Here is a 25506-nt window from a genome sequence, read left to right as displayed (position 1 = left end):
AGCCCGGGCGCCTAGAGCCTGTGCTCCTCAACGAGAAGCCGCGCCCCACAACGAAGAGTAGCCCCCGCTCGCCGCAACTAGAGAAAGTCTGTGGGCAGCAACGAAGACCCAACACAGCCAAAAATAATAAATAAATAAAAATAAATAAATTTATTTTAAAAAAAGAAATACTTTTCTTACCATCTAAATGGTAATGCTTTTTAAATCATTACACTGTTCATGACTATTTTGCTAAAAGGGCATAATTACAAACATTTCCTTTGCAAATCTACTTCTCTGAAGTGTAGTATTATTTATTTTTATCCTCCCCCTTTGAAAAAAGAAAATAAAGACTATTCTTTCCATTTCTATATCATTTATGATTTATTAATTTTACATTTTATATGTTTTAAAGCCGCTCTGAGAGGGGGAAAAAACAAACTTGGGCTCTCAGTAAGTTTAGTGTTAAAGGAGTGAGGTCTGGTTCAAAAAACACAGACCTCTCTACCATCATAAACAGCTCACCACAGAGATATCTGCCAAATGGCCTAACCCTCTCTAACAAATGGTCCAGGAATCAATGATTCATCTCTTCAAATATTTGCTTTCATTCAATCATAATACAGCTCAGTGACTTTAAGAATACTTTCTTTTCTCTGAAAATAAGACTTCAGGATTGTGCTGCCAAGACAGGAGAGGCTGGTTAAATGAATGACCATAGGAAGAAAAACCAAACTTTGGGCATAAAATTACTATTGCTGTCATCTTTACCTCATTGTTCCAAAACAGTGGATGCAGGACTTTTTTCCAATCCACCACCCGAAGGCTAAATTGTATAGCATGAACAATAACAATATATAATACACTGGAAATATTAATTATTTTCTCTCTTTAGAAAATGTTTTGGATTTTTCCCCTAAGACAGTGAATGCATTACAAGTGATAGCTTCTAGTGTTCACTATGCCCCTCGGACATTTTATTATGAAAAATTTCAAACATATAGCAAAGGTGAATTTTACAGTGAACACCTATATACCCAGCACCTAGATTCTACCATTTACATTTTACTATACTTGCTTTATCACATCTCTACCCATCATCAATCCACCTATTTTTTTTGATGCATTTCAAAGGCATCAGTATACTTCCCCCTAAAAAATTCAGTATGCATATCACTAACTGGACTTCAATATGTTTTGAGGTTACATTTATATGTAATGAAATGTACAGGTCTTAAGCATGTATGTGCTGAACTTTGTCTAGTGCGTATACCTGTATAACTCAAACCCTATCAAGATAGGGAAACTTACCCAGAAATATATTTGCTTTTAAAATATCCTGCAGGACGCCCCAATGACCACAATTTTCTTGTATTTAAATGGGGAAAACTTGGAGGGCAACAAGATTCTTTGGTAGCAAAGTAGATAAGAAAGGTGTATTGTATATCAAGAGTACACTTGCCAGTTGAAACAGAAACCACCTAAAGACATTTTAACAAGAGCATTTTTTGTCTCTAGACTCTAAGGTATCTGATATTCAGGGGAAAGGGAAGTGAAAGATTGTGAAATATTTGGTTGGAACTTCACTTTTGCCCCAAAAGGAAAGGCAGCTCTGATAAGATATTTTTACATGTCATCCAGGTGTCCAAAACTGTCTGCAGTGGCACTGGGCACTTGAGGTTTAAGTCACATAGAGTATTCTTATCCCCTGCATTGTAACCTTCAAGTTGTCTGGGAAAAGCACTGAATGATTCTGATATTTCTCTTATGCACTGAGGTTGGTTTAAGAAAGTACATCTTTGAGGTAAAAGTAGATAATTTTTCTGGTTGAATTGTTAGAGAAGGAGTATTTATGGCTAGGACAGAGTAAGGGATTTCCAGAAGCAAATAACAGTAAAAAAAGAGAGGGGAAAAAAAAAAAGAGAGAAATGAATAATCCCTGTCTGGTCTCAAAGTTTGAAAAATTTGCCTTGGACCCAAAAAGGAAATGCTAAGGAAGAACTGAGGTAAGTGCTAATGATGGCTACCATACAGAGGAGAAAAACAAATGTAATACTCCATGCTGTTTGGGATTTTCACCTCCAGGAGACCAAATAACAGGAAATAATATAGATGTGTCATTCAAACACATACATGATTAACAAATCTGAAGGAAAAGGACTTTTCTGTTATAGGAAACTCTTTGCTATTAAGAAAAGCAAACAAAACATGTAAACAGTATGAATAGCAACACTTTCCTTAATGAGATCCACTTAAAGTGGTGTCTGAAAACACTCAATTGCACTCTCGACTGTATACCTACCAGAACCTAACAGGTATTCAATAAGCATTTTAAGTGAGTTTATTCTAAAATCTGTAAAGGGGATATATGTATATGTATAACTGATTCAGTCTGTTATAAAGCAGAAACTAACACACCATTGTAAAGCAATTATACTCCAATAAAAATGTTTAAAAAATCTGTAAAAAAAATATTTATCTCTTTGAGAAGCTGAGACAACATCACTCAATAAATATGAATCTAATGCTTATATGCCAGGCACAGAGCAAAGATGAAAAAAGGTCCCTTGTGCTCTTCTTAAAGGGACGAAGGACAGACAACACAGAGTGCCCAACCCATAATATAGCACCTGCCACAGAAGCCCATGCATATAGTGTCAGGTTCACTAGGAGGAGGCCTCTCGTTCCCCCATTCTTCCAGTGGAAAAGGAACTTAGTAACATTCAAGTATCTCCATGGGAGCAAGTTTTTAGGTGACTGTATAAATCAGCATTAGCAAAAGAGGAATGAAGGATTTATATTTGCACTGCAACACATTCATGTCTTAAATAAGCCAAAATATTGTTGGTACAAATATCCCTGACCACACAATGAAAGTTAACTGAAAGTCCATAAATTAAATTGATAAAGATGAAGCTAACAGTAACTCTAATGAAAAATAAAGAGGAAACACGATGAAAAACCGAGATCAATTTGAGACAATACTGATGATGCATCCCAAATAAGCATCATCCCTTCCTGAATATTGTAGGAATCCCCATTCTGCATATGACATGTAAGAAGCTTTGCATTGGTGCCAAGTTTCCCATGACAGTGCTTCCTGGGAGAAAAAGGTATTAGAGATAACAGTAAACTCTAATGTTGTGCTAGTTTTAGTTTATGAATATTATGTTTTAGTACTCCTTAATAATTTACTTGGCAGGTTATTAATAAGTAGCCTTTAGGCATAGGTAGGTATGAACAACTATGAAGCAATAAGAATTGAAAAAAAGGAGAGGGGCCAGGTAGGAGCCATACTTTGAGAATCATTGCATTAAAGGAGCACAGATGAGGAAACTTAATTCTTCAGGAGGTAGAAGGGGTAAGAAAAAAAAACTAACACTGAAACATTAAGCTGAGGTAATAATAAACCTGCCAAGTAAGGTATTTCAAAACCTTCTACTTGATGTATATATACATACATGAAATTATGCTTGGAAACTATAATTTCAAGCAATAAGAAAGCTACATACAGGGTTCATTCCTTAACAAACTTAAGGAGTGCATCAATCCTTTGCTGTCTCAAATGCATTCTTAGTTTTCAAAAGCTTAGAGAGGGAGAAAGGGGAATATTCTCTAAGAGCTTATCACTATTTATTAGATAACTTTATCTCATTTAGCCTTGTATATATCATAGTTATCTACAGTTAAACATGCTTTTACATACTGAACCAGCAAGCATTCCCTTTTGGAATGGACACTGAGAGTAAAATATAACAAATATGTACTTTTTTTCTAATCATAAAGGTTGGCAAGAAAACTATATCAAAAGCCAACTTATTGAACAGATAAACCAAAGGGCACATATTCACTTTTTTGCATTCCTAAAAGTTGTGAAAGTCTCCTCCTAAACTGGTGGCCCAAGTTATGGCATTTACTACTTCATAACTGTTCTGTTCTTCAATTTTCTAACTTGCATACCAGGAAAAAACTATCCAAATTCAATGGTAAATGCCTTGAAAAATATTTGAAGAGAAGCTAAATAGATACTTTACTACCCACCCTTCCCCGGCCATAACTCTTTTGAAATAGATTACCATTGTTCTACCGCGGTTCCTGTCTGTGATGCCTAATGACTTTTCACTTACTTTTGCAACCCTGTGACGGTCACATCCTACTTTACAAGAATCCCACCACAAAACAGAAAATTTCCAATTTAAAGTAGCATAATAGTGAGACTTCCCTGGTGGTGCAGTGGTTAAGAATCCACCTGCGGATGCAGGGGACACAGGTTCGATCCCTGGTCCGGGAAGATCCCACATGCCGCGGAGCAACTAAGCCTGCGTGCCACAACTACTGAGCCTGTGCTCTAGAGCCCGCGTGCCACAACTACTGAAGCCCGCGTGCCTAGAGCCTGTGCTCCACAGCAAGAGAAGCCACCTCAATGAGAAGCCCACACCCTGCAATGAAGAGTAGCCCCCGCTTGCCACAATTAAGAGAGAAAAGACTGCACGCAGCAACGAAAACCCAACACAGCCAAAAAAAATATTAATTTAAAAAAACAGTAGCGTGATAGCGATTACCATCTCAAGAATTCCTAATACTTTTCAAACTATATGGGTACTAGATTGTCCAAGAGAGTTGTATTTTAAAGAATGCAAAATGACTTCTCATTTCATTATAACAAATTACTTCACTATTAGGAAAAGCATAGGCAATTCCTGATAGACTGAATTAAGCTCATGAGTTGAAACAGACTGTAATAAATTCACTTTAGGAACACACAATGCTTTTTTTTTTTATTATACTCTTGCCAAAACATACTTCAAAGTTGTTGTTTTCCCCTATTCACTACAGAATAGCATACTACTACATAAAATGCTAAGTTTTTATTTTCTCTTGATTCTTGGCCAATTTACTAACTGGAAAGTTATTTTGCTGACAAAGCAGAAAAAGTCCACATAGAGTATGCTGGAACACTTCCTATAGTCAATAACGTAAAAATAGTCATGGAGTACAGAAATAATGAAAACAGCAAAAGCAGGACACAGACCTTAAGCAGTAGGTCTGGACGACATGTACCCTGGGAACCAGAAAGCTCACAAAATCACCACAGTGATTTTTTCAAAAAAGACTCATGGAACATAAGATTAGAAAAACAGGAAGTTCAAGTCGGCTTTTTGTTTTTTAAAAAAAAACTTCAAAAATCACAAATTACTAAATATTTGTTAAACCAGCTCTAACAAATACAACTAAACAAAAATTAGGAAAATGTCAGACATGGGCACAGTACGTATACCCTCACAGAGGGAGCTACTAGGCAAGATGTCACCCCAGGAAATGCAAACTATATATGGTGAAAAGTAGAAAAAACCACTGTGGAAGAGAAATATAAAAGCAATAGCTAATGTGCCTCATAATCTATAGTTTGGGGCTACTACAGGAAGGCATAGTATTCATGGAAAAAAGAGGAGGTCTCATTTATAAAATCACAACTGAGGGAGGAAACATGATATTCACTACCTGTAGACATCCAAAGGCCACAAATACGTATATATGGGAAAATGGGAGGTAGTTTACAATATTGAGATCAAATTACCTACAAGAAAATTTCAGCTGTCAGAAAAAAAAATTCCCGAAGGAAAAGATTATATCATAGGGCTATCTTCTGCCAGTACCATCAGAAGTTCAAAGTAAATTAAAACTCTGGGAGCAAAACTGGAAATCCCTCTACCCCCATCTAAGCAGGGGTTGAAATCATGGGTTTAAAATTATATGACCTACAAAGCTGTAAACCTTGAAGCTTTCGGTACAATATGGCTTCCAGCACTCCATAGGTGATCAACAAGTGTATTAAATGCTAATCCCTTACATCTACATACTGCTTTACAGTTTAGAAAGTGCCTTCACTTTCATTTCTCAACAGCAACCCCTTTGATGGTAGAATCACAGGACTTTACTTCCACACAGCTTGTAGTCTGTAAAGTACTTTCACACACTGTGTTATTTTACAGAAGAGACCCAAGGAGGTTAAGGAGGAGGAGATGGTAGGTAAGGGGCCTGGACAACCAAGGGACTCTATTCAGTCAGTTAAATAGACACTTCTAACCTTTAGAAGTTCAAAGTACAACACTCCAGGGGGAGCAACCTCATTCAGACAGCTATACAGGATAGAACGCCAGAGTCTCAGTGGACCATTTCTGCCTCTACCTCCGCCCCCAAAGACAGGGAAACTGAGGTAGCAGGTAGAACAAAAGCCTGATCTAGAGTCACGCAGGGCGTGTTGGTGGGACGGACTTCCCCCACTCCACCTGCACTATACCCAGAAGCGGCTGAATCCTGTGTTTGAGAGGAAAACGCTTGCCATTCCCGCTTCCCTCTCACTATTCCCCACCCAGGCTTTCCTATGGATGGGGGTCTTTTCTTCCCGGAATCGCGCAGCAAATCCCCTCTCTCCAGGCCCTTACCCATTTGTCACATGGGGCCTCCGAGGTAGAACCCGCTAGCTCTGGCTCCCAACTCCTAGCCTCTCTCTCTGAGGCGTCTCTTGACCCTAAGGCACGTCTAAGCTTCCCCGGCTATGGTCTACCTCCCACTCGTGCCACCTAAACCTCAAAACTCCACAAAAGGAAACCCTCCCCAAACGTCCTCCCACCTACCTCCTCCACCCTGGGCACCCCTGAGGAGCACTGCTAAATATCAGCAGCCTCCCAGGAGCTACCTGCTTCTCACCTGGGCCCCTTTAGCCGCGGCCTCCTCAGAAAGGCGATCCCCAACAACCTCCTCGGTCAAGAACCCCCTAAAGGGGGAACACCCGCTTCCAGAAACCTCTCCGAGCGTCTTCAGCACGGGCCTCGCTGGAGGACCTCCGGGCTGTTTCCTGGGCTCTGCCCAACGCCACCCCCTCCCAGGCCCCTTCTCGGAACCTCCCCCGGCCCCAGTCCGGTCTCTCCGCCGCAGACTCGGGCGGCTGTTCCCCTCCCTCACGGACGTCCCCAGCCCTGGGATTCCCCCCGCTCTGCGTCCCCAGGGGCTTCCCGGAGCAGCGTGACTGGGCTGCGGCACTGACTTTCTCCAGCTCCCGGGCCCACCCGAGGGAGGAGGCGGCGGCGGCGACGGCGCAACTCCTTTGTGACAGGTCCGAGAAAGCGGTAAAGATGGACGCGAGGCCACGGCGCTGCCATTACGTGCTGGGCCCACCCCCGCTTCGTACCGCCCAGGCCCTCCCTCAGTCCCCTAGGGAACGCCCCTTCCTCGGTGGCAATCCCTCTTCCTGAAAGCCAATCAGCTTTCAGATAATACGTCACGTGACACCGTCGCTCGGCCCGCCCCCCTGGAGTGAGCTGGCCAATCCCCTTGCTGAAGTGCGAATGGCCCAATCAAGTCTCTCCCGCTGGCTTTCTAAGGCCCGGATTTCCATCTGTCTCCTGCGGAGGAAGAGAGGTGCGGATTGGGTTACGCTGCCGGAAGGGGGGCGGAGCTCTGTTGTGGCGGTGAGGAAAAGGAAGCTCGGCAGGGTCGAAAGAAATATAAAAGCAAAGGCTATTTTCTTGCTTTCTTTCTGTTTTTACTTTCTTTCTGTTTCTTTTTCCTGAAGAGCGAGCGGCCCTTGCGGTGGCGTTTTGGGGTGGGCGTCGCCGAGGTGAGGGGGTCTCGCCTCCCGCACGCTGGTAGGTGAGTGCGGCCTGGGCCCTGGCCAGGCAGCGAGACCTGGGCTCCGGCTTCCTCGCTCCGGAGGTGAGGGGCTGCGTTTGATGGGAGGTTTAGGGCCAGGTCTGCCCTCAGTCCGCTCTCTCGCCCAGTGTTCTGAGTCACCGGGGACTGGGGCTTGCGGGGCCCAGCCTGAGGGAAGCCGAGGGAGCCCGCGGGAATGCTTTCAGGTCCTGTGGAGGGAGATGCCGACCCTTTCAAGGGGTCCTGGGACTTTGGGCCTCTAGTCGGCTCCCCTCTACCTTTTCTGTCAGGTGGGGCCACCCAGGCTCCAGGTGAGGAGCGGGCTCTATCCCAAAGGTCTTGGAACGGCTCCAGGCTACTCGGGAGATGTGGGGGGGTGCCTGGTTGGAAATGATTGAGTCACAGAATTAGTGCAGGAGGAGAAACATTTATTATGTACCATGTACCAGTAGATGTGCAGTGCATTTTCTTCTAATGGAAAACAAACCGGTGTGCTGGTTTTGCAGAAAACTTAGGAAACTAAGAGCGCGCGGGTTGAAGCGTCTTGTTTGAGAGTTGCTGGCCCAGGTGAATGTCAGTGCGCATGGCGGGAAAGGGGGAGTGCGCGTTCAGAGCACTGGTTCTTAAACTAGTAGAAAACAAGAGCTTCTGCGGCCCTTTTAAAATGCATATTCTCGGACCCCACCCTAGATAGTCGGACTGGGGTGTTGGGTGGGACCCAGGAAGCCAAGTGCGGGTCTGGTGGTGAGAATTCCCAATGACCTATTGTGTACCAGCTGTTGGGTAAGATTTGTTGATAATTCATTCAGCTGTGCGCCTTATTGCTTTGTTAACAAGGACCCCGTTAAATGGTTTGGAAGGCACTGCTTTTGAAACACTTGAGAGGAATTAGTGTGTAGGCCCCTTTTTGATAACAAGCAATTGAGCTGAGGTAAAGGCAGCTTGTACAGTCTTTCAAATAGAGCTCGAGGTTAACAATTTGTAAGGGTCTGAAAGCAGAGGCTACCCAATTATCTTTCTCACCTGAGGTCTTGGTGCCTCCGGTGAGAAATTCTTCGTGGTTGTAAGAAAGGAAGAATTATGTCAATACCATTTACCTGGTTAACAGTGTTTAGCTTCTAAGAATCTTGCTGTTTTGGTTAGAATCAAGCTGCTGCTTCAGAAATTGAAAACCACGTATCTGGTAAATGAAGTAATTTAAGTGCATGGTTTAGCCATAGACTCAGTTGTGTGTAATTATGTCTTCGTGGCAGCTAAATTAAACAATTTCAGTGTGCTCACTGTTGATCACCTTTTGTACATGCTTTGTCTTAATTCTCAAATATGATCTGTGTCACTTTTTACTATAGGATGTGTTTTACAGATTATTTTGTCCTTGTCTTTGGTTTTCTGCATTTTCATTATGATGTATGCAACTATGGATTTGTTTCTGTTCAGTTTGGTGTTTATTACACTTATTAATTTGTGGATTGGTGTCTTTCATTAGTTCTGTAAAATTCTCAGCCATTTTATATTCATGTATTGCTTCTGCCCCGTTGTTTATCTTCCTTCTTTATTGATTTAACATAGACCTTTTCACTCTCTTCTTTATGCCTCTTACTCTTCTTATTTTTCTATACTATATTCTGGATAATTTCTTCTTTATTAATTCTTTCATAGGTTACTTCTAACCTGTTACTAAACTCATCTGTTGCAATCTTAAATTCAGTTATTGCATGTTTTAGTTACTGAAGTTCTATTTTTTTTTTTCTTTTCAAATGTGCCATGCCACTGTCTTACAGTTTCTTATTCTCTGCTATTAATTTTGAGGCTTGGTTTTTATTTCTTTAAACATGGTAAGCATAGTTGTTTTGTAATCTATATGTGTTAATTCCTTTGGGAATGTGAATTTCCTTTGAGTCTGTTTCTGTTACCCATTATTCTTGCTTTTTTTCTTACCAGTTCACCTTTACCTTCATGGTGTAGTTCTTTGGGGTACCAGATTAAGATAGAGAAAGAGGTGGTTGGTTATCAGACTCCGCACACCCTGGGTGGGCTCCCTGCTTTTGAGTTTTGCTTCGCAAGGGCACCAAAACAGTAACTTTCATTCAATTTTCAAGATCAGAGAAATCCTTGGGATGAAAACCAGTTTGAATATTGGACTTAATCTGGTTTTCACCTTGTCTTGGGTTTTTGGCCAAGTTCTTTACCATCTTGTTAGCTTTTCTATTTGTTTAAAAATTATTTAAAAAAATTCTTCCAGTTTTACTAATAGAGGTAGGGGATTGGTCTCAATTACCTAGCCCACTATTTCTGGAAATGAAGGCCCCCTTTGATTTTGATTTTAGAGTGTGAAATATGTCACTTCAGGCAAACTTGAGTTAAAGATTATTTTTCTTAATATATGTAAAACTTCCACCACTTTTCACTGTGCAGTGTCATAGCTGCAAAATTAAGCTTCCCCTGTGCTTTTTTTCTAGTCTTCCTTATCTAACTTCCATTCTCTGAGAGCATTTAACCTCATTCTATACTTTCTTAAATTGCTCATGTACCAACTTTATCTCTTTTATTGAGTGCAAGTTCCTCACTTGCTAAAAAGTAGTGCCAGTTTACTACCTAGCACTGTGTCTTGCACATAATAGGTTCCCTGTAAAGATTTACTTCAGAAATACAGCTGAATGAGTTAGTGGGCCTTGTATGATTGGTGTAATGTAAAACCTTTTTTTTTCTTTTTTAAATTTGGCCTTAAGAGAGGAGATACATAAAGCCTGGAGGGTGGGGGTGGGAAGGAGCATGATTTAGTGTGGGTTAGGTTCCAGAGTTAGCCCAGATCGTAAAATAGTGTGTAATCAAAGCTATCCTCGAAAAACTTTTAGGGAGGCATCATGTTGGATGTAGGTATACCAGTGCAGCAAAATTCCAGCATGGCCAGATTTTCCTCCGGCTTTGAAACAGATGCTGTTTTTCTTCCTTTGAGTCCCAGATGAAGTAGTTGGTTTGCATTTAGGAATCACAATGTGTAAAAAAATATAACTAATACTAGAATCACACATAGTGAGGGAAGTGTTTACACTCTGAGAGGCACACATGAATTGGGGAGCTGAGAATCAGCTAAGGGAACCAATATTTAAGTTCTCTCTTTTTTTCTTCCAGTGGATATAGATGAATTCAGGGTAAATGCACATATGATGAGATTTTGTTCTTGTGCTGTGGAAAGATAAATGCATATTTAGGTTTTTTTTAAACTTTTAACTTCATGTGTTTTTTAGATGCCTAGACAACCAGAAGTTTACTTCAAATTGCTCTTTATAATAAACATTCTAAATATGAATTACACTGCTTATGGTGTACCCTCATTTTGAGATTCTTTTGTCTCCTTTGCTAGTGGAGTAGGTTAAATAAGCCTCAGTGTTAGAAGAGTGACTAAGGATTACTTTGTCTAATAGTAAGTGCTGACAAAGTGTTCTCTGTTAGTAGTTGTCATTCTCTGAAGTTTTATTTATTTATTTATTTATTTATGGCTGAGTTGGGTCTTCGTTGCTGCCCGTGGGCTTTCTCTAGTTGCCGTGAGTGGGGGCTACTCTTGGTTGCGGTGCGCGGGCTTCTCATTGCTGTGGCTTCTCTGGTTGCAGAGCACAGGCTTTAGGCACGCGGGCTTCAGTAGTTGTGGCACATGGGCTTAGTTGCTCCGTGGCATGTGGGATCTTCCCAGACCAGGGATAGAACCGTGTCCCCTGCCTTGGCAGGCGGATTCTTAACCACTGCGCCACCAGGGAAGTCCCTGAAGTTTTATAATACAGGGAAAGTTGGCTTGATCTAAACTGCTGTAGCTTGGTAGAAGTGTCTCCTGGCCAGAAAGCAGTCTTTATTTGGAATATTTTTGAGTTTGCCAGATGGCAAATTCCTCTTAGTTGCTGTCCTGCATTTTGAAATCCCATGTGACTTGAACATGAGGATAAAAATGTTGGAAGAGCAGTACTTAAGTATATTTACTGACAGAAAGAAAGTGGATTGGCCTATTGTTTTTGCTCCGCAAAGGGAAGCCTTAGAACACTGTAACACAGAGATCTGATCCTCCCTGGTGTATTTTTACACGTACAGTGTATCTAATGTTAGAAATTAGGAGGGTATGGTGGCTAGTGATGTAAACACTTAGGTAGTCTGCCATCACAAAATTCAGTTCCATAGGAAACCAGATCCCATTAATTTGTATCATGGCACGAGCTAAATGGAATAATTTTCAGGTCAGCAATGGCAATTATTTTGGGAGCAGCAATGTAAGTTTTGTTTTTTAAAACTTGTATAGCATGGTATGTATGAGTCCATTCTGTCCCACCAACCTGGAAATTAAATACTACAGTCTCCAGTACAAATACAGTAGTGCAGTGTTTAACATTTACTTCAGCTTGAAATATAAGAACTTTGTTTCTTTGGCTGTCAAGCAAATTTGAAAACTCTTTGCATCAGTTTGAAACTTTTAAGTTGGGACAAAGTGATTTTGGCATGGTTTTGGTTTTCCATGAATTCCCTACTTGAAGAACTTAAATAATCCTTTTAAAAATAATGTAATGTTTAATTTGATAATTAAACTTGAGTCACCATGCAGAAAAGCTATGTGAGTAAAGGAAAGTTGGCAGCATTTATTCTTTCTAAAATTAAACACAGTAAGGACAAAATAAGCATTCTCAATGTAAATCCTCTTCATCCCTAAATGAATTTTTATAATTAGATCCCCGGACCCCTGGGCTTTTGTTTGTTTGTGTTTTGTTTTAAATTATTTTAGCAAACAAAAGAGGAAAATAAGAGACTTGTGAAAATTTAGATAGGCTGTAGGAATTTGAAATAGACACTTTAATTTCTGGTTTCTCTGTCTACTTCCAGAAGAAGGTAAGTTGTGGGTACTCATCACCTTTCTAATGCAGAATAAACAGTTAGTGAATGTTGGACTCTTCAGAGAAAAATGCTTTGTGTGGGAAATATTTATTGCTTAGTGTGAGAGCATTTTTTTAGTCAGTTGAAATTAAAGGAAAGTAGCAAGAGTTTTTTTTTTTTAAATAAATTATTTATTTATTTTTGGCTGCGTTGGGTCGTCATCGCTGCGCACAGGCTTTCTGTAGTTGCAACGAGCAGGGGCTACTCTTCCTTGCGGTGCACGGGCTTCTCATTGTGGTGGCTTCTCTTGTTGAGGAGCACGGGCTCTAGGCACACGGGCTTCAGTAGTTGTGGCACGTGGGCTCAGTAGTTGTGGCTCGTGGGCTCTAGAGTGCAGGCTCAGTAGTTGTGGTGTATGGACTTAGTTGCTCCATGGCATGTGGGATCTTCCCAGATAAGGGCCCGAACCCATGTCCCCTGCATCGGCAGGCAGATTCTTAACCACTGCACCACCAGGGAAGTCCCACAAAAGTTATTCTTGAAGAAGACGTCAGTTATCTAATATAGTAATGTGATGTAATCTTTGGTCTTGTGTTTCCTATTGCACAAGTTGTATAGTGTTTGAATAGAATTCCCTATGGGACAAAGACGCTTTGGTGAATATTTGTTTAATGACTACCATTTTCTATAATTTACATTGGACAGTATCTAAGAATATTCATGTGAGAGCATTCCTCCCTGCTCAAATTCTTCAAATCCTCTCCATGGTTGGTTTATTCAATAAGTATGTCTTTATATTTAATGTATGGCAGACACTGTGCTAATAAGCACTGTGAGTAAAAAGAGCTGTTGGAATAGTCATAAATGGTAAAACACAATGGGTAAGTGCTATAGTAGAGTAATAAATAGCTGGAATAGGGGCCAGAGGAGAAACAGGGAGACTAATGGAATGCTCTTGCAGTAGTTTATGCAAGATGAGGCCCTGAAAAGAAGAGATTAGAAAGGAAAGGACTCTTAAAGGAGAGGATGAATTAGAAAGAGATCATTATGAGGTAGAAATAACAGAACTTAGAGACTGGTGGCATGTAAGGGAAAAAGGAAAAAGGAGTCTAGATATATGCCCAGGTTTTCAGCCTGGGAAACTTGGTTGATCCATATTTGTGCCCTTCATTACTGCCTCCTACCTGTACTGTTCACTTTGGTAATTCATTACGTACACTATTGGTATTAACTAGTGCAAGAGTACTAACTCTTAAAGTTTATTTTCTTTATCACCCCATAGAATTTGGCACAGTGCTGGACACAGTTCAGCATTCAGCACAATGTTGAGTTTATTTAAATTGAATTAATAATAAAACAGTAAAAGAGAGAACCACAGTAAAGGGGAAATATAGAATTACCAAATATGTATACATGTACGTTTTCCCTAATTTCTGTTGTGGTCCCTTTCCCACTTCACATATCATGGTTGTTTATGTCACTGATTTATTTCTTCTGCACTCCTTGAGTGCAGACAGTATTTCTCTCACTCCCATAACCAGAGCTTAGCATAGCACTTTGTAGTAATGGCAAACCTTTCAAAGCATTTTTAAGCAGGTGCCAAACACTGTGCTAAATGCTTTACATGAATTCTCTTGTTATCCTCACAAAAGCTTTATAAGTTGTGCAGTACTATTTTAATCCCCATTGGTGAGTGCAATCTGTGGATTGGGAAACTAAGGCTCAGAGGAGTTAAGTGACTTGTCCAGGATCATACAACTTGTAAGTGGCAGAACCGAGGTCTCTTGATCTCAGAGTCTATAGTCTTCATCATTACCTGTATCATTACCTCTTGTAAGGAGACTGCAACAGAAGGTATTTGTTATATATTGGTTGAATTAGATTAGGTTGTTGTGAAAGGTGTCTTGAAGTTAAGCTGACTTCTTGGCAATATTTATTGACAGTGAAGTTTTGAATTCTGAAAAGACCTGAATATTTCTGGAGAAGAAATATTCTGAATATTATCCAGAATACTCAGGAGTATGACCACTTATTCATGAATATTTTCTGTACTTTAACCTCTCCTAATATAAAAATTAATTAGCCAGAGGGCCACTGGTGGCATTGAAGGCAAGAAGGGAACAACAGTAGTTGAAGTGCCAGGGAATGAGGACCTACAGAAGATGTGCAAATTGAAGAAAGAGATGGATAAAGCAGTCTATGGTTTAGTCTTGGCCCTTTTAAACTCACAGAAATTTATTATAATTAGGTGTGTCCATCTAGTTTTATTTTGGGAATGAGGGAATGTCAGGATTATATTAGCTTTAAAGGATAGAGTTTTGGACTTCCCTGGTGGCGCAGTGGTTAAGAACCCGCCTGCCAATGCATGGGACACCGGTTTGAGCCCTGGTCTGGGAAGATCCCACGTGCCATGGAGCAACTAAGCCTGTGCACCACAACTGTTGAGCCTGTGCTCTGGAGCCCACAAGCTACTAAATAAATAAATAAATTTATTTAAAAAATAAAATAAAGAACAGATTTTTTACAAGTGTTCATTAGTTTTTACTGTGTGAGTGTTTTCTCAGGAAGTCAACCCTTTGAGAGAAGTAGAGTTTCTCTGTCAAATTCTAAATCCATTGTCTTTAAATTTCCTTTTTTTGATGTGTTTCTGCCTTGTTTTCATTTTCATTAGCCAACGGTGATCCTTGATTTTGTCCTTATTTGTGAAAGATGGGGAAATAGCACAGGCTAAACTCTTTGGGTAGAAATTGAATTCTAACACTTTTTTTAAAAATCTCTTTATTTATTTATTTATTGGCTGTGTTGGGTCTTTGTTGCTGTGCGCAGGCTTTCTCTAGTTGCGGTGAGCGGGGGCTACTCTTTGTTGAGGTGCGCGGGCTTCTCATTGCAGTCGCTTCTCTTGTTGCAGAGCACGGGCCCTAGGCGTGCAGGCTTCAGTAGTTGTGGCATTTGGGCTCAGTAGTTATGGCACACGGACTTAGTTGCTCCATGGCATGTGGGATCTTCCCGGACCAGGGATCGAACCTGTGTCCCCTGCCTTGGCAGGCGGATTCTTAACCACTGCGCTACCAGGGAAGTCCCAAATTCTAACACTTTTGAGAAAAAGGTTGATGAAAAGGAGAGTAAGAATGTCTTGGAATCCCATAAATTTGTCTTTTCCCAAAAGTAATTGATAAATGTTGGGAAGATTCTTATTTTTCCAGAGTTTCCATTTCAAATTCAAACCCTTGTTTACATGTATCCTAAAGGCTCTGTCCCGTGAGTTTCAGGGATCTTTGTTAAAGTTAAGTGAAGGTAGGTTCTTCTTTTTCCAAAAACTCAACAGGCTATGAAAATTAAATGGTTTTACTTCCTTAATTTTACATTATAAGAATAATCTTAAGAGTCTCTGAATTCTTATTTAGATTGAAGCATGTAAGATTCTAGGTTTTTATTTTGGCCTTTTAGAAGAGTTCTTTCAGTATTAATATTTTCATTTTTTAAGTGTAACGAGAGTGAAGAGATGCATTTAATGGCATACCAGTTGCATTACCATATCCTAAAATTTATTTACCAGGTTTAAATCATATGCAATTCGTTAAGTTCACTGCTTTGAGACACTTTTTTCTCTATTTTATAAGATTAAAGGAACTAGAAATGTTTGACTTAGAAAAGCGACAAATTAGGAGGAAAATGGGAGTTGTCTTCAAACAACTGCAGCATTGTCATGTTGAAAAAGGAATTTGGCTCCTTTTGTGTAGTCCCAGTGGATTGAACCTGTGTGTGGAATTTATAGGGAGACAGATTTCAGTTCAGTTTAAGGAAGAACTATCCTACCAGTCAGAGCTGCTCAGAGTCAGCTGCCTGGAAGGGAGTACAGTTTTAAAGTATGGGTTGGATGAAAATCTCCTGGGTATGGATGGTGGGTTCTTCTGTCAGATGGAGAATTGTTTGAGGTGGGCTATAAGGACCCGTTGCACTCTGAATTATTTACCAGGAAGTAAGGGTAAGAGGACAGCCAATTTAGGGTGAGAAAGGAGAGCTACAGCTAAGAAAGGGGACATTGAGGGCCCAATATGTCTCTCCCATCCATTAGAGTTCTACATAGTTGATGTTTTCTCCGCCAGAGAGATTTAAGAAAATGTTGGCTCTTGTTCCATAAGAGGTCATTATGCAGAACTTGAGGAATTTTTGGCGTGGTCACAGAGACAGAACAATTCTGTCTGTAATGCTAAATCAAATGCTAAGTAATGCTAAATCAAAAGTGTCCAGGTTGTGGGCTTTAGGTGGGAACAACAGCTTCTGTCAATTGATTTGGTTTTCTTTCTAATAAATTTAAAAATTTTCTCATTGTTGTTTCGTTGAACTAAACTTCAACAGTAGGATTTAGGCGGAGACTATTCTTTTGTTCTGCATGTTCAGATTTATTTTCTCAGTTTCCATTTTCGTCTTTAGTAGAGAAAAATGTTTCATGAACATTCTCAGCACTGGAATTTGATGTAGGAAGAAAGCTGAAATTGACATGTCCTTCTTCTCAAGGAGGATCCCTGGTTTCTGGGAAGGGGTATGGTGAAGTGGGTAAGAGTATGAATTTTTGCTCTCAGGCCTGGATTTGATTCTCAGCTCCACCATTCACCATCTTTATCACCTTAGACAAGTGACCTAACTTCTCTGGGCCTGAAGTGCGTAAAATGGTTGAGGTCATTGTGGGAATGAGAAAAAAGAAGGATGGAGGATAGAATCTTAAGTGGGGCAGATCTGGAGTTTACAGGGAGGAAGGTCAGGAAGAGATGAAAGAGGAGTCATTTTAGTAGAGTACAGAGGACATGGAACCTGAAGTGGGGAGATCTGGGTTCTTCTAGTCTTACTTTCTCCACTTGTGGTCTGTGTGCCTCTAGGCATATCACTTTTCTGCTGAACGGACTAGACTCATCTCTAAGGCTCCTTGAATATCCGAGTTTCTCCTTTTGGAATCTACTTGGAAATAAAAACAGGTGAATCAAGGTGGTGTAATATCCCTGAAACAGGAATTTCGAGAAGGAACAATGTCAGGGTGCCCAGGAGGCCAATTTGTCTATGTTAGAGGGACAGAGACAAATCTGGAATGTAAGATTTACTGTGGCATATCATGAGAATTATTCCAGGTCCTCTGCTGAGTTTGTAGATAACATAGATGTTGATAAAACTACTTGATACATTAGGAAAATGTAATCATGTGCTTTCATCAGTGACCTGTAAATTAAACTGCTTGAGGATTTCTCAATTCAAGGTTGAAAGGAGTTTTGCGGTAGTCTATTGCTGGGGGAGACAGAGCTCAATCTTCTTGTTTCTCTTTAGAATTTTAATTGCAGTTCTCACTCGAAATGGTTTTTTGTTTTTTGGTTTTTTTTGTAGACTGATTGTTCCATTATGGATGGAGGGGATGATGGTAACCTTGTTATCAAAAAGAGGTTTGTGTCTGAGGCAGAATTAGATGAACGGCGCAAAAGGAGGCAAGAAGAATGGGAGAAAGTTCGAAAACCTGAAGATCCAGAAGGTATAGAGGCTTGTAGACCTTTAATCCTTACAACCCTGCAAAGTGGGTATTAATGTCTTCGCTTTAGAGTAGAGAAAATGAGGCTCAAGGGAGCTATGTAAGGCCTCCATAGCTGGGAGCAGAACCAGGGTCCTCACATCTTTGCCCTTTCCACTCTGCCACACTGTCTTCCAGGAGATTCTGCTAGTCTATTCCATCTATTCAGGTGGATCCAGGATCTGAACAGCTGAGAATGCTGCTACCATGCAGGGTTTGGGTGGATCCCTCATCCAGTTAACTGTCTCAAGCCTTGGGCCCTATTAACATTGATAGTTGGCTTTGAGAACTGCTGGCCCCTCTCTGAGGTCCAAAGGGAAGCTGTGGACTTTGTACTATTTTTGTGTTATCTTTGCCCTCAGATCATGCAGAGACTTGACTTTATCTTTAAAATCCTTTGTGATTCCAAAATAATATGAAAGGATTCTAAAGTATGTATTTTTCCCCTCCCTTTCTTTCAGAATGCCCAGAGGAGGTTTATGACCCTCGGTCTCTATATGAAAGGCTACAGGAACAGAAAGATAGGAAGCAGCAGGAGTATGAAGAACAGTTCAAATTCAGTAAGCTTCAGAAAACACAGTGTCCAAGGGACTCTGCAGGGCCTTTTTGGTGCACTTTTGCCCTGTGAACACTTTTACTAACCAGCCATGAAACTGTCTTGATTATCTTTAGATAAAATTGTCTGTAGATGCTCATTTTGTGGAAAAGAGACAACTTTCTACCATCTAGACCACACTGAACATTTTTGTTTAGAACTCAAGGTACCCATTTTAATTTATGCTAATATCTAGTAATGGGAGAGATGCCTTGATTTTATGTCATGTTATCTATCCAAAAGCTTTGGTGTTTACAAATTCTTTCTTCTAATCCCCTGAAGTATCTGCTATTTATTTAAAAATAGGACAAGGAAAATTCTTATTTGACTATATTTTTCCTTTAGCCTGTTAAGTGTTCCTTGTTTAATTATTTCCTCAGAAAACATGGTAAGAGGCTTAGACGAAGATGAGACCAACTTCCTTGATGAGGTTTCTCGTCAGCAGGAACTAATAGAAAAGCAGCGAAGAGAAGAAGAACTGAAAGAACTGAAGGAATACAGAATATCCTTTGTACTTTGTTAGGAAAGTATAAGGTGTCAGTTTCTCATCAACATCTATGCATTTTAGTTTCTTCATAAGTAGAATGAGGGTCTTCTGCCTGGTGATCTCTAGTTCCCTTTCAACACTGATGTTCCTAGGACCCTGAGTAACTGGTAGTGATATGTAGAGTTATGTTGCGTGCAGGAATCTGTCGCAATCAAAAGTCCAGATCCTTTAGGATTAACTAAAGGCCTAAATCCTAATAGTCAGTACCAGGTTATTCTTGCCATGTGGTATTAGACTCTGAAACAGGTGGACGATGCAGTGAACCTCATCCAGGGGAGAAACTGGCTTCTACGTTTTAAAAGGAAATGTTTAGCAGCCCTCCTGTGTCCTTAGTAAGACCTTCCCTACAGATACAGCCTGGTTTGTCCCCATAGGTGGGTAGAGAAAGCATCCAAGAGAACTTTGCTTTGGTTCACTATTGCCTTTTTGGCATCCACTTGAATGTCTTAATAGACATCCCAAATGTAACTTGGCTGAATCAAAATTCTCAATTCCGTGCCTCATTACCCCGACCCTCATCACACCATCTCCCTCCCCACCCCCCACCCCCACTCCCAATCTCTTCTTTTTCTGGTCTTCCCAGTCTCAGTAATGGTACTCCTATACCCCCAGGTGCCTGGGCCAAAAACTACCTCCAAAATGTACTCCAAATCCTGCATTTCTTGCTTTCTCTACTGCCACTGCAGTCGTCGTAGACCTTCTCTGGGCTACTGTGACCATCTAATTGTCTCTGCTTCTGCTCTCCTCCCCCACAATCCATTCTCTAGACAATAGTCTGGGGAACTTTTGAAAACATACGTGGGATCATATCACTTTCCTGTTTGAAACACTAGTGGCTTCCTGTTGCATTTAGTCTTAAGTCTACATTCTTTACCAGGTCCTACAAGGCTCTGCATGATTTCGGCCAACCCACCACCGTGTTGTATCTTGAACTACTCTTCCTCCTGTTTACTATACTCCAGCCTACTGGCCTGCCTTATGTTCCTCTCATACTGAGCTCTGTGAGGCATTTGCTATTTCCTCAGCCTGGAATGCTCTGCCCTCAGAGTTTACAAGGCTGGCATTTCATGACACTTGGGTCTCAGCTCCGTTACTCATAGAGCACCCCATCTAAAATTGTACCCACCCCCATCACTGACTATAATGTCATTTTTTTTTTTTTTGCGGTACGCGGGCCTCTCACTGTTGTGGCCTCTCCCGTTGCGGAGCACAGGCTCCGGATGCACAGGCTCAGCAGCCATGGCTCACGGGCCCAGCCGCTCCGCGGCATGTGGGATCTTCCCAGACCAGGACACGAACCCGTGTCCCCTGCATCGGCAGGCGGACTCTCAACCACTGTGCCACCAGGGAAGCCCTATAATGTCATTTTTTTAATGGTCTCTGTCACTACCTGAAAATCTTAATTTATATGCTTACTGGTTTGTGTTGTTCTTTATTGCTGGGATATAAAGTAAGCTCCATAAGAACAAGGACTTGATCACCACTGAATTCTCCAGTGCATGGCATATAATAAGTTCTTAGTATATATGTGAATATATTAATGAATGACTCATAGGAGAGGTTAAAAGGGCCACTTTAGCTTTTTCCTTCTGTGAGAAAGCTAATTTGAGTATTTCATGCTTGTATGTTGAATAACCTCACTAGTGTGACTGAGCAGGCTTTACCTCTAAGATTGACAATATGACTGTGTGTATGTGCTAATTGGTATTTGTTGCAGAGAGTGTGCAGTAGGTTCCATTAAAAAGTTATGTAGGAAAAAATGTGGACAGATTCCCAGGGATTTGGTTTAAGACAAACTTGGTTTAAGGTGACTGACGGTGATCGAGATAAGGTGGCAGCACGGTGCCGCAAAACCTGCTCTGAACTGGTAGCGAAAGACCTGGCTTCAAGTCCCAGTTCTTCTAGTGGAATTCTGGTATAACACTAAGTAAGATAGGAGTTGATGGCAAGTCACACCTCCATCCCAATTGTAGGATTGAGCTTGATTTTTCTGAAGCTTCCCTCCCGAACTCTGTTCCGTGGTGACCCCAGGATGATATTATGCATTGATATATCTGAGATGGGCAGATATGTGTATTGCATTGTTTCAGGCACCTGGCTTTTTCCTCTAAAGAAAAATATATTAATTACACTCTCATTTGAATTATGTCTTGTTTCATGTGCTTAATTTGGTAGGCAAGCAAATAAGACAGAGTGTCTCCCAAAGCAGCATTTTGGAGAGTATTGTTGGTGTGGTATGAGTGTGAGAGGCCTTTCGGTTTTCAATTCAAAGAGAAGAATGAACAGGGCAGCCATGAGGCAAAAGATTCTTTTCTGTCCTGGTAACATTACAGCACAATATTGAAGAGGCTTCAGGGGTATTAGCTTTTTTTATGTATGTATATAAATTTATTTTGTTTATTTTTATCTTTGGCTGTGTTGGGTCTTCGTTGCTGTGTGCGGGCTTTCTCTAGTTGCAGAGAGTGGGGGCTTCTCATCGCTGTGGCTTCTCTTGTTGCGGAGCACGGGCTCTAGGTGCACAGGCTCAGTAGTTGTGGCGCACGGGCTTAGTTGCTTCGCGGCATGTGGGACCTTCCCGGACCAGAACTCGAATCCATGTCCCCTGCATTGGCAGGCGGATTCTTAACCACTGAGCCACCAGGGAAGCCCAGGGTATTAGTTTTTATTGGAAACTTGGAACGTTCTGACTGTCTAGAAAAACTGAAGCAAAGCAAGCCTTCCAGCCCACTGATGTGCTAATCCCAAGAATGCATGTAGCCAGAGTCATGTTGAAATAGGAGTTGAAGGATTAGACATTTGTTTATTGAAGCTCTAAATCAGGAGCTGGTTCTTGGCTTTGCTTGGTTGCTATAAAATGATACATTTTGTAATGTGATACTTGTGAATACAAATAAGCTATGGTTTGTGCCAGTACAAACAACAGAACTCTTGTTTCTTTCAGGTTAGAGCAGTATTTATTAATATTATGTGTGTTGTAAAACAATGTGATTTTAAAAAAAATGCTCATCTAATGCATTCTATGAGGTTTTTGAGATGTGTTTGTGTATTTAAAGCATTTTAGGGGGAGAGGGACTTAGGGGAAAAAAGGGCTTATGCTTTGGATATGGATCAAAAATATAACTACCACTTCCCTTCCTGCCCACCAAAAAAGAAGAGGTTGAGGGCTTTTCTTCACTTCAAAAGAATAGAAAGTTAAGTGTTGGTTTTTGTCTTTGTCTTGGTATTATAAATGTGTGGTTTTGTTATATTTTTTCCATTTTTGTTTTATTTTTCAATATTTAATATTAATTTTCTTTGAGAGTTTCTATCCTTTAGTGATAGAGTTGTAGGTAAAAATCACAGCATGCTCATTATTTTTGGTATTCTGTACTAGAAAGATGAAATTTCTGTTTCTTTCATTTTTATTCTAAAAAAAGAACATTTAGTATTAACATATTATCAGTTTCCATGATGACCTTAAAAACATTAAATTGATGAAACTCAGAATAGTACTGAGCATTATGCATAATCTGTATTGAATATTAAAAATGTTTAAGATAACTGGTGCCCATAAGAATCGAGTTAGTGTCTGAAGAGTGATCAGAATTAGAATTTCCTAATTTCTGGTACCCAATTTCTCCATTATTCAAAGATACAGGAATAGCTTACACCATATACCCCTACCCCCACCCCTTTGGGCTGATAATACATACTTCTTAGATATCTTGGGCACTAGATGTCACTATTGTTCCAGCAAGGCATTACTGCATCTTAAGATGTTCCAATACATGTTTCAATACTTATCTGTTGATTGATATGTTGTGGGAGAGCATGAAAAGGAAGGAGGGGAGGGGGTTGGTGGAGAGAACAAAAGAAACTGGCAAAGTTTGAGGGCTAGAGATTGACATCAAGCATGAAAAAAGTATGTTACAAGTGAACTGGTTGCTTTATGCTTTTAAAACAACTTTTCAGTCCTGTGTTGTGTTGCATATGCACAGGGGTTTCTCATTAAATCACCTTGAGAGTGTTTAAAACAGGTTCCTGGGCCTCTGGAGGTCCTTATTCAGTAGGTTTGGGACAGGGGAGGGACTCTGTCTTTTAATGAGCCTTAAGGTGATTCTGATGTTGTCTTGCACCAGCAGAGTAGGAGTTAGTCTTCATGATGTCTAAAATTGAATGCCACTGGTAGTCATAGGACACTCCGCAAAATTTGATTTTTACCCTTGGGGGAAAAAGCAAATATTTTTATGTTTTCAGGGAAGCTACATTTTTTCTGTTGCATTCTTCAAGGTCTTTGTTTTCTCCAGCAAGCATGATATTGGCCATGTCTTTGGTAATAGCAGGTTTTCTGGCTGTACTCAGATTTTCATTGAGAATCAAAAGGAAAAAGTTTGCTTCTCTGTATTATTTTGGGCTTGATTTGCTGTTTTCCTCCTAGTCACCTTTATTTTTTTTTTAAAAAATATATATATTTTTTGGCTGTGCTGGGTCTTAGTTGCGGCATGCAGGATCTGGTTCCCTGACGAGGGATCGAACCCGGGTCCCCTGCATTGGGAGTGCAGAGTCTTAACCACTGGACCATCAGGGAAGTCCCTTCATTTCTTTTTAAATCAGCTGGATTTGACTGGCAGAATAAGGAGGGGAGGGCATTTTTAAAATAAGTAGGTTGAACATTCCATGGCAGAGCTGAAGTGCTCACGGGTTATATCTGCCTTCCATCTCTTGATTTATCATTGTCCTGCTGTAGCTCTTCTTTTTGCTTAGTTTGACCCTTAACCTGTAACTCACAGTAATCTCAACAAGGTTGGAATTTCTCAAGAAAACAAGAAGGAAGTGGAGAAGAAAGTGGCTGTGAAACCCACAGAAACCAAGACCAAGTTCTCCCAGGCAAAGCTGTTGGCAGGAGCTGTGAAGCATAAGAGGTCAGCCCGAATTCACACAACTTTAATCTCCTTCTGACTGTGTGCTTTGAAATGCCAGATTAATGGTAGCCAGAACAAAAGGTTACCTAAACATAGGTCTTGGTGAAGTTCCTTTGGTGGTCTTACCTCTCTCTCCCCTACCAGATTTGGTGTCTTCTGTAGCCTTTGACCCTTGTCTCTCTGTTCATTCAACATAATAGCTACTCTTCATTGGATACCTGCTACGTGCCAGGCATTGTGTTAAGTACTTTCCATACATGATTTCTTTTATTCCTCTCAACAACTCTGTGAAGTACAGGTTCTTATCAGATGAAGAGACTGAGAATCTCAGAGGTTGAGAACCTTTGTCCAAGGTCACAAAGTAGTAGGAGAGGTGGAGTTCAGTACTTGAGCATCTGTTTCTAGGCAAACAAGGTAGCAAGTTCTATGGAAGGATTTATATAGGGTGTACTTAGATCATGGGGGAGGAATAACTGCCTGGAGGTGGATATATGTGCTCATGTTGGGGAAGTTAAGGCCTTAGAAAGAAGAGATTGACTAGGTAAGACAACTAGGGCTTTGACGGGCAGACGGGGAGAGCAGAACATCCCAGGAAGAGAGAAGAGCTGGGGCAAGGGCACAATGATCTATAAGAACATGGCAGCTGTGACAGGGTTACACACCTGGCTGGGGCTCTGCTTGTTTGGTGTGGGGTGGCAGCACTGCCTTGTTTGCTCCTTTCTTTTCAAGTCTTGAAATGGCACCAAAGTGATTAAATCTGGTCATTTCAATTTGACCAACCCTACCACAGGCAAAAGGATGTTAAGCTTAAGTGCAGACTATTAGGAAAATCAATATAGTATATTGGCAACCAGCCACATGTTTTGAAGAAAGTGTGTTGATGCAGTTTTGTGGTTTGGCACACCTTCTGTGTGCTGATGTTCCCAGGAACATTGCTAGGAATGTTGCTTACATGTAAAAATGTCGTCGTGGTATAGCAGCCAAGGGGAGGAATATCAGTAGCCTGAAAAGGGCCAGTTACCCCAGCCATGAATTATTCCTTTCAAGTTTTCATATAAGCTTTCTTGCTGGCCTAGTGTCTTTGGATGTGGGTCAGTTGTACTGGGCTATACCAAGAAAGGGCTCTCTAGGCGGTCAGTTAGTTACCTCTCAGCAGTGTCTTGCTTCTAGCAGAATGTGTTGTAAGTAGCTCTCCTAATCCTTAGATCAACTTTTATTAGATCATCCTTTATTGTTGTTTTGTGTAGCAAGGTGATAAATTAGTCTCCTGGGGCAGGAGTTCCTAATCTACCCAGCCTTGGGTTTATTAGAGTCACCTGGGAGTTTGTTAATACTGTAGATTGCCTCACAGTAATTCTGTCTGGCTCAGTAAGTTTGGAGTGAGGTCTGGAAGTCTAATTTTTAAAGTTCCATGGATAATTCCGATGCT

The 25506-nt window shown here is 40.8% G+C and overlaps 2 protein-coding genes across 10 annotated transcripts in view; one reads left to right on the top strand and one right to left on the bottom strand.

Moving 5' to 3' along the window:
- RSPRY1 (ring finger and SPRY domain containing 1) overlaps positions 1 to 7152 on the bottom strand; it is a 46664-nt gene extending 39512 nt beyond the window's left edge. For 2 of the 3 annotated variants that reach the window (XM_022555875.2, XM_089903114.1), the window contains exon 1: positions 7028 to 7152. The gene's annotated coding sequence lies outside the window, so the exon portion shown is untranslated. Of the gene's footprint in view, positions 1 to 6690; positions 6855 to 7027 lie in introns of those variants that run through there. The other variant, XM_022555876.2, reaches the window with a different exon arrangement.
- A 237-nt stretch (positions 7153 to 7389) lies between these two features.
- Positions 7390 to 25506, top strand: part of PSME3IP1 (proteasome activator subunit 3 interacting protein 1) — a 41593-nt gene continuing 23476 nt past the window's right edge. Inside the window, exons 1-6 of one of the 7 annotated variants that reach the window (XM_089903130.1) lie at positions 7458 to 7632; positions 17361 to 17456; positions 17857 to 17998; positions 18496 to 18594; positions 19010 to 19132; positions 23945 to 24077. In XM_089903130.1, the coding sequence (XP_089759256.1) occupies positions 17872 to 17998; positions 18496 to 18594; positions 19010 to 19132; positions 23945 to 24077 (482 nt within the window). In that variant the 5' untranslated portion in view covers positions 7458 to 7632; positions 17361 to 17456; positions 17857 to 17871. The other 6 variants (XM_089903131.1, XM_089903127.1, XM_089903125.1 and 3 more) reach the window with 6 other exon arrangements.

The sequence above is a fragment of the Delphinapterus leucas genome, chromosome 20 (assembly GCF_059928025.1).
Source record: "Delphinapterus leucas isolate spDelLeu-1000000601 "Yukka" chromosome 20, BTC_Dleu_Yukka2, whole genome shotgun sequence".
NCBI lineage: Eukaryota > Metazoa > Chordata > Mammalia > Artiodactyla > Monodontidae > Delphinapterus > Delphinapterus leucas.
Note: the sequence above shows the minus strand (reverse complement) of the source record. Positions and strands in the feature narration are given on the sequence as shown.